The 8791-nt window shown below is 41.7% G+C and overlaps 1 protein-coding gene across 1 annotated transcript in view; it reads left to right on the top strand.

Moving 5' to 3' along the window:
* Window positions 1-3879: 3879 nt before the first annotated feature.
* The window catches only part of LOC123234219 (transformation/transcription domain associated protein), a 175911-nt gene continuing 170999 nt past the window's right edge, over window positions 3880-8791 (top strand). Inside the window, exons 1-3 of the mRNA XM_044660153.1 lie at window positions 3880-3957; window positions 5819-5981; window positions 6383-6432. Coding sequence (XP_044516088.1) covers window positions 5882-5981; window positions 6383-6432 — 150 coding nt within the window. The 5' untranslated portion in view covers window positions 3880-3957; window positions 5819-5881. The remainder of the gene's footprint in view (window positions 3958-5818; window positions 5982-6382; window positions 6433-8791) is intronic.

The raw sequence follows: 8791 nt of genomic DNA, 5'->3' as shown, positions 1-8791 counted from the left end.
AAAGATAATTGGAGGTGACACAGTAGATAGATTATTGGGCCTAGCATCAAGAAGATCTGATTTCAAACCTAGCCTCAGACAAGTACTAGTTGTATGACCCTTGGCAAGTCACTTAACCCAGTTTGGCACTCCTCTGTCCCCCCAAAATGATTATTGGAATAACAGGCAAGTTTGGTCTTTGAGTACAATATGCAAGACAGAGACTAAGAAAGTTTTGTCAAGATGACTCATTGGCCATCATGATGTGGGCAAGGCTGATTGAAGTCAAACTGACTCCATCTCCATTTCGAGGAAACAAGCTCTGTTATAAGAGAAGAGTAACAGAGTGGCTATAGACAGTTAGCTAGTATAGTAAAGAAGGTAAGCAGGTAAGCAGGTGTGGTAAGTCAAGGTAAAGGTGGTCTGTAAAAAGTAAAAGGGGTAGGCAAAGTGGGTGGGGGTTCCCAGGAATGCTTTTTTATCTTCATTAGTTGCTAAGGAAGGAGTCATTTGTATGGGCAGTTGTTGCCCCGTGTTTCCAAGGAACTGAAGTCCATTTACCCATGGTCCACTTTGGTCTCTGTGGCTTTACCCATGATTCACTCTGTTTGGCCACTAAGGGGAACAAATCACAATGTAAATAGGATGCTAATGATATGTTAAATAACCGGGGGCATCTTTAGGCCAAGTTTTGCTCTTTTCTGTGAAGACTCTGAGGAAAGCAATGAATGAGGAAATGGAGCATTTTTCAAACCTAGTCCTGTGTGAGTGGGAAACTGAACCCTCTGTACTTGCTGCCCAGAGACCCCCAACTAATGACCTAGGTCCATACTGGCAAACATATGGCATTCATGCCAGAGGGGGCTGCTGCCCCTCCCCTCACCACAGGAGCCTGAGAACATTGCTCCTATCACCTGCCCCTCTGCCCAGCAGACCAATGGGAGTGCTTCCTCCCTCCCCTGTCTGGGGTAAAGCAGGGGGCTCACATGCAGTGTGAGAGTTGAAGTTTGGGCACTCAGTCTCTAAAGGGTTCATCATCACTGACCTAGGTTATGTCTAATAAGTGATGTGAGGAGTTTTCTCATATTTGTGAATCTAAGCAGCTCGCATGTCTTATGTGAAAGTTAGCCCCATACTAATCAACCAGTTATTGTTTTTATGCTCTTTTGTTTGTTAAAGCTTCTTGGCAGGGTTTGTGGGGCATTTCAGCCCACATCAATAGTAAATTTTTTTTAAAAACCTCAAAGGAAACTTTACACATGGACAACGCCAGATGGTCAATATTGAAATTAGATTATGTGCTTTGCAGTCAAAGGTGGAGAAGCTCTATGCAATCGGCTAAAATAAGACCTGAAGCTGCTTATTACAAAATTCAGAATTAAAATAAAGAAAGTAGTAAAAACCCATCAGACCATAGAGGTCTGACCAAAATAACATCCCTTATTAGGAAGAAGTGTTGAATAAATGTAAGGAGTTAGAATTGGAAGATAAAATGTCTTTAGAACTGAGTAGAGGTTCGCAATATTGTATAAGAAGCAAAAAACAAAAATAAATTCTAAAGAAGAAGAAGGGCAAGAAAGCAAAATGGCTGTCTGATGAAGCTTTACAAATAGCTGTGGGAAGAAGGAAAGTGAAAGATAAAGGAGAAGGGGAAAGATATACCCACCTAAATGCAGAACTTCAGAGAATAACAAGGAGAGATAAGGTTTTCTTAAATGGTCAATGCAAAAAAATAGAAGAAAGCACTAGAATGGGAAGCACAAGAGATCTCTTCAAGAAAATTAGAAATAGCAAGGGAACATTTCTTGCAGAAATAGGCATGATAAAAGGCTAAAATGGTAAGGATTTAACTTAAGTAGAAGAGATTAAGAAAAGGTGGCAATAAAATACAGAAGAATTATACAAGAGAGAGATAGTAACATCACTAGATAAGCAAAATGGTGTGGTTACTGATCTAAAGCCATATATCCTGGAGAATGAAGTCAAGTGGGACTTAGGAAGCATTGCTAACAATAAGTGGACATGACAGAATTCTAGCTAAGCCATTTAAAATCCTAACAGATAATGTTGTTAAAGTACTTCATTCAGTATATCACCAAATTTGAAAATCTTGGCAATGGTCACTGATTTGGAAAAGATCAATTTAAATCCCAATTCTAAAGAAGGACAATGTCAAATAATGTTCAAATTACTGAACAATTGCAATGATTTCAGAAGTCAACAAGGTTATATTTAAGATTCTACAAGCTAGGTTCTAGCAATATGTGAACTGAGAATTACCAGAGGAGCAGGTTGGTTTTTGAAGAGGTAGAGTAAACTAGAGACCAAGTTGCCAACATTTGCTGAATTATGGAGAAAGCAAGAGAGTTCCAGGAAAAAGGCTGCTTTTGCATCATTGACTACACTAATTGACTCTGTGGATCACATCAAAATGTGTCAAGTTCTCAAAGAGATGGGAGAATCAGATTATTTTACCTGTCTCCTGAGATATGCACTGAACATGGAACAACTTATTGGTTTAAGATTGGGGAATGAGTACAACAAGGCTGTATATTGTCACCTTATATGTTTGTCACTATATAACTTATATGTAGAGTACATCATGTGAAATGCCAAGGATAGATGAATCAAAAGACTGAATAAGAAATATCAACAGTCTCAGATATGTGGATGATACTACTCTTATGACAGAAAGTGAAGAAGAATTAAGAAGCTTCTTGATGAGGGTGAGAGAGGAAAGTAGGAAAGCTGGCTTGAAGCATAACAGAAAAACAAAACAAAACAGAAAAACAAACAAACAAAAAACCCCCTAAGATCATTGGCAATTGATCCCATTACTTCCTGGCAGTGTTAGATTTTATGACCTTTGGCTCAAAGATCATGGCAGACAGTGACTGCAGCCATGAGATTAAAAGAAGTTTGCTTCTTGGAAGGAAAGTTATGGCAAATGGACACATCTCCTTGCCCACAGAGGTCAAAATAATAATAATAATAAAAAATAAATCAAAGCTATGGTTTTTCCAGTAGCAATGTACTGCTGTGAGAGCTAGACTAGAAGAAAAGCTCAATACTGAAGAACTGAAGCTTTGGAATTATGGTACTGGAAAAGACTTTTTGAGAGTCCTTTGGACAGTAACAAGATCAAATCAGTCAATATCTAAAGAAATTAATTCCTACTAGTCCCTGGAAGGTCACATACCAAAGTTGAATCTTTATTTTGGTTACCTAATAAGAAGACAGGACTTACTGGGAAAAAACTCTGATTTTGGGAAAGATTGAAGGCAAAAGTGTGATGAATGGATAACATCATGGAAACAATGAACGTGACCTTGGACAATGCTATCGTCCATGGGGTCAAGAAGTCAACAACAACTTAATCCAAAGTGAATCATCTTTCAGGTCTCTCTGCTTCCCAACCCTAAGTCTCCAGTCCAATGCACACACTTTGGGTTTGTTCTGGCCTTTTCGTTCTCCCACCAGGCGTGAGAAAAACTGAGAAGGTTTAGGAGATGAAATGAAATCTACTAATAATTATCTTTTAGCAAGGCTGCTCAGTTCTCAGAAGAGGGAAACAAACCACTAACAAGATACTTAGTATCTGTGGGCAGGACACAATTGCTAGGCTATTGCGGAGATTACTTTTAGTCCAGTCCCTTCAGTGCTTAAAGGGATGAGACTATACTTAAGCATTTTACAGACATAGAGGCATAACTCTTACACTGCTCCCAAGAGATGTCCATTACCCTAAAGGTACTTTTTTCCCCCTGCTTCGGGCCAGGCCGCACCCAGTTCCTCTTAGGTGACACCTGACTGGTGCTGCTTCTGTGGACTAAATTTTTGATTGGCTGCCCAGCGCGCGGGGGGCAGCACAGGGGGGGAGCCTGTCGCTTTAAGCGGGGGCGGAGATTTTGCAGGGCGGCAGCTTTGCTCCGGGAGCCATGGGCCTGCTTGCTGCAGGGAAAGCTGCAGCCTCTCAGGGTGAGTGAGCAAACGTTCCATCTAGCCGCGCTCCCTCCGAACGTTCCCCGGCGGGAGGGTGGGCTGGGGGAGGGGAGCGTGCTTCCCCGGGTGGGCTTTCTGCGGCAGGCCGGGTTTCCTGAGCGCGTGCGCAGGCGAGTCCGCCTGAAGCCCCGGTGCATGGGAGCCAGGAGGCCTTTCCAGTCCCGGACGTAGTTGAGGGTGATGCTGGGGCAAAAGGGTGCTGGGGCATCGCACGTGAGCCCCTTCTCCTGCCCTCCTTACCCACTTTCGTGCGAGACCGGGCCAAGAGGCCTATTCTGAGGCTTCCCACCTACATATTACTCTTAGGTAGGGTAAGGTGGGGGGGCGGAACGAGGGAAAGGCCAAGGCGGCTTTTGGAATTGACCCTCTGCGGGTACCGTAGCACCGGCCGGGGCAACGGTGAACTCTCCTGTACTGCAACAAAGAAGGGAACCCGAGGAGTGTTTGGGGTCGGGTTGGGGCTGGGAAGAAGTGACACCCCGCCCCCCCTCTTCCAACGGCGTGGACAGGCCCACTGAGGAGGGGGGGGGGGATCCGATTCGAATCCCTGACTCCCGGCGTGAAGCTCCGATCTCTTAGCCCGTGGTCTAGAGAGAAGGTTAGCGGCAGCAGCGCCCCCGCCCGGAGCGGAGGCGGCTTCGCAGGCGTTGTAGGATGGGGTGGGGGGTGGAGGGTTGAGGGGTGGGGCAGGGGTGAAGGCGTGGGGGCCGAGTCGGAGGGCCTGGGGCTTTCTTCGGACCTGGGAGGTCTGGGATGGAGGATGCTGGGAGGTTTTCCGGGAGGGGACTGGGTAGGGGGAGCTACCCGGAAGTGGATGCCGGGAGCCCCGACTATTACTGATGCCCGCCCTCCCCCTTCTCTGAGAGTTAGCGGAGACCCCCTTCTATACCCCTACCTAGGCTGGGAGGTGGAGGGGTGAAAGGAGTGATGGATGGGGTAAGGGGAGGAGCTCTGTGGGGAGCCCCAGAAGTCTGGGTCTCCTGGAAACCAGTGCTCCATCCACAGAGGACTCACTATCAGACCCACCTTATTTAAAGAGACTGTAAGCCCTGGGCGGGGTAGAGGGGTGGTACTTATCCCAGGCCTGTGATTGTGCCCTGCTTTGGGGGCTTTTAAAATAAATTGCTGCGATTGGGGGCTCTGGGCTCTTGTGAATGGGGGTGGGGGTGGCACAGGGACAGGGTTCTGTTATGTCTCTGACTAGAACAGATCCACACTAGTGATGTTATTGTCTCCATCATCTCTGAGTGAGTTTGAGGTTACAAGGGAGCATATGTCAGGAGAGTCCCTTCTCTCTGTAAGTGCATCATAACTGAAAAGAAGAGGAGAGAGGGGCCTGAAAGTTAGCAAATTTAGGAGAATGAGTGTTGTTTAGGAAGGTGTTTCTCTACTCTTCCTTGAAAGTGAAGAAGTCTGGACATTGAATAGAAAAAAAAAACAAACCCTGCATTTTGCATATGTTTAAAGGGCAGCAGAAGATGAGAATTTAGGTTAAAGAAAACCTTTCAAAAATTAATGGATTGGGGGCAGCTGGGTGGCTCAGTGAATTGAGAGATAGGCCCAGAGATGGGAGGTAGGTCCTCGGTTCAAATGTGACACTTCCTAATTGTGTGACACTGGGCAAGTCACAACTCCTGTTGCCTACCCCTTACTGCTCTTCTGCCTTGGGACAAATATACAGTATTGATTCTAAGCGGGAAGGTAAGAGTTAAAAAAATAAAATTTAAAAATTCGTGGATTAACTGGCTTTGTATTTGGGTATTTAGAATTAAACTTTAGGAAGTTTATAGGCATATGGCCTGGAATAGAGATAATATGTGTCTTTTTGTAAAAATAGGTTGGATAGTCTAATGGCCCTGACTCCATTCTTCTAAGAAACACAAACTAACTCAAAAGAAAAATGGCATTTGTTGCAACACCTGGGGCCACAGTGGTTGACCAAACCACTCTGATGAAAAAATACCTTCAGTTTGTGGCTGCTCTTACAGATGTAAATACACGTAAGTTGATTTTTTTTCCCCCTTGCTATTTCAGGAAGCACAGTTATATTACTTATTTGCTCCATTGTTAAATTGAAATTTAGTCAGATAAATGATGGCTTTAAAGCTCACTTTACATTTCCTTTCCTCTTTTTGTTGAGAAGCAAAATGATGGATATTATTGGTTGGAGCCCTAAAGAGGCAAATGTTTGTGTGTATATATGAATGACTGTATGTGCGCGCACTTGTGCCTGGATGTATGACTGGGGTATGAATGAGGATAAGGATCTAGTTATATGCCTTTTTATATAGGGCCATGATATTCAAACTGATAAGATCTGATTGCTTCTTTTTCATAGTAAGTCTAATAGTTGTAGGATTAAAAAAATGTCAATAACTTGAGTATATTTTGCCATTTATAGCGGATGAAACAAAACTGAAAATGATGCAAGAAGTTAGTGAAAATTTTGAGGTATGCCTTAAAACTTTGTTTCTATTTTGAAGTTGTGTCAATATTCTCTTAGTTTGAACAATATTTGATGACTTATAATCCCCTTTTATTTTCAGGGCCTAACTAACCTTCCATTCACCAAAGTTTACCACCTGAAATTATCCTTAACTCATCTCATTTTTTCCCCATATCCATTTATTTGCCAAGTTTTGACATTTCTACTTCTAGAACATGTTTCATATCTTTTCCCCTCTCTCCATTCATATAGCCTTTAATCTTATTTTCATCACCTCTTGCCTAGACTACTGTAGTATCCTCTTAATTGATCGCCCTTCTGCCAGTCCCCTTTTTTCTCTAATCCATTGTCCACACTGCCAAATTTATATTCCTAAACCCCAAATTTGACCATATCATCTTCCTACTCAAAAAGTCTTTTTAGTGTGGCTCCCTGTTCTCTCTAGGGTAAAATAAAGAAATCACCAGCTTTTTGTTTAAAACCTTCTATAATATGACTGCTGTCTACCTTTCCACTACTGGTTTATGTTACTCTTCTAACACTGTATTCCAGTGAAACTGGCGTGCTAACTGTTCCCTGTACCTGAAATTTCATCTCTTGATTTTGAGCCTTTGCAGAGGTTTGGAATGTATTTCTGCCTCTTAGAATTTCTAACTTCCTTCAAAACCTAGCTCAGGTGTCACTTCCCACCTGAAGATTTTCTCAGGGCTCCTCTAATTAATGCCTTTTGAAATTTGTTTCTGCATAATTTGTTTTTTCAGTGATAATCATGGAATTATTAATATTCATAATAGCTAGCATTTATATAGGCTTTAAGGTTTGCAAAGCACTTTACAAACATCTCATTTTGTTCTCATAACAGCCCTGGGAAGTAGGTTCTGTTATTATCCTCATTTTATAGATGATGAAATTGAGGTAGAGGATTTAAGTAACTTGACCAGAGTCACATAGCTGATAATTGAAGCAGCATTTGAACTCAAGACTTCTGACTCAAGGTCCAGCACTTCTCTCCTGTTCAACCTAGCTAACTCTTAGGTATTTATGTACCTTTGTGCTTGCTGTTGTAGAATGTAATCTTGAGGCGGGATTGTTTTGTTTTTGTTGTACTTTTAATACTTAGCACAGAGCTTGACATGTAGTAGGTGCTTAATTGTTGTTGAATTACAGTGAATGCTGATTTTATTTTACTTTATAGTTTGTGATATATCGCTATAGAATTGAGACTGAAACAAGTTATAGATTTCTAATTATCTTATGCTCTTGCTTAGGATCTGTAATTGTCACCATCTTGTTGCTTATTTGTTCCCAATAATATATTGAGGAATTGTAGTATGGTGCATTGAAAAGAATGCCGGATAAGAGCATTTGGGTTTTAAATCTGGTTTTGCCAGTCACTATCATTGTGAGCTTGGGCAGTCACATAATTTTTTTTTTGCATCTCATTTTATTCATCTATAAAATCAAGGTTTAGACTTGAGGTTTTCCAAGGTTATTTCCACTCTAAATCTAGGATTCTATGATCCTTTCATTTTTAATTGAGTTGAATTTTTTTTTTCAACAGATACCATCAGGATTCATTTAAAAATCTCACATGTTTATTTAAAAAAATTTTTTTAAGCCCTTACCCCTTCTATCTTATAATGTTTGCTAAGAATCAGTTCTAAGGCAGAAGAGTGGTATGGGGCTAGACATTTGGAGTTAAGTGACTTGTAAAGGATCACACAGCTAGGAAGTATCTGAGGCCAGCTTTTAACCCAGGCCCTCCTAACTCCAAGCCTGGTACTCCATCATATGTTTATAATACTGCCTTTTTGTAGTTGGATTCAGTTTATGCTCCAACAATTATGTTTCTATTTTGTATGATAATGGAGAAAACCCTAGATTAGAATTCTGTAAACAAATAAGAATTCTCAGCATCTTGCTGGATTCTGTTGTACTGGAAAACCCCCAGGATGTTTAGATATATAGCCAGAAGTTTGTGTTAACTGATTTCAGCTATCCATCTTTTCCCCCACTCTGCATTTCAAAATCTATCTTCATCTGATGCCCTCCCCTCTACCTTCTCCCCACTTCTGTTGCTTCCAGTCTCTGATGAAGAGGTGACACTTCTTTTGGCCTTAGCTGATGTCTCCATTTATGCCCTTAGTCCCTTCCCTTCCTATCTTTCTTCTTCCTCCCCTTTCCTTTTCTTTTTTCTCATCTTCAGTTTTTCTTCTTTCCCCTACAAATTTAACCATTTTTTTCACCTATCCTTAAGAAAACTTTTTTACTTGACAGCTATCTTTTCAGGCTTTTGGTCTCTATCTCTTCATTCTCAAAGCTCCAAACTACTAGTAAGATTTTTCTGTACTCATTGCCTCCATT

The sequence above is a fragment of the Gracilinanus agilis genome, chromosome 1, assembly GCF_016433145.1.
Source record: "Gracilinanus agilis isolate LMUSP501 chromosome 1, AgileGrace, whole genome shotgun sequence".
Taxonomy (NCBI): domain Eukaryota; kingdom Metazoa; phylum Chordata; class Mammalia; order Didelphimorphia; family Didelphidae; genus Gracilinanus; species Gracilinanus agilis.
Note: the sequence above shows the minus strand (reverse complement) of the source record. Positions and strands in the feature narration are given on the sequence as shown.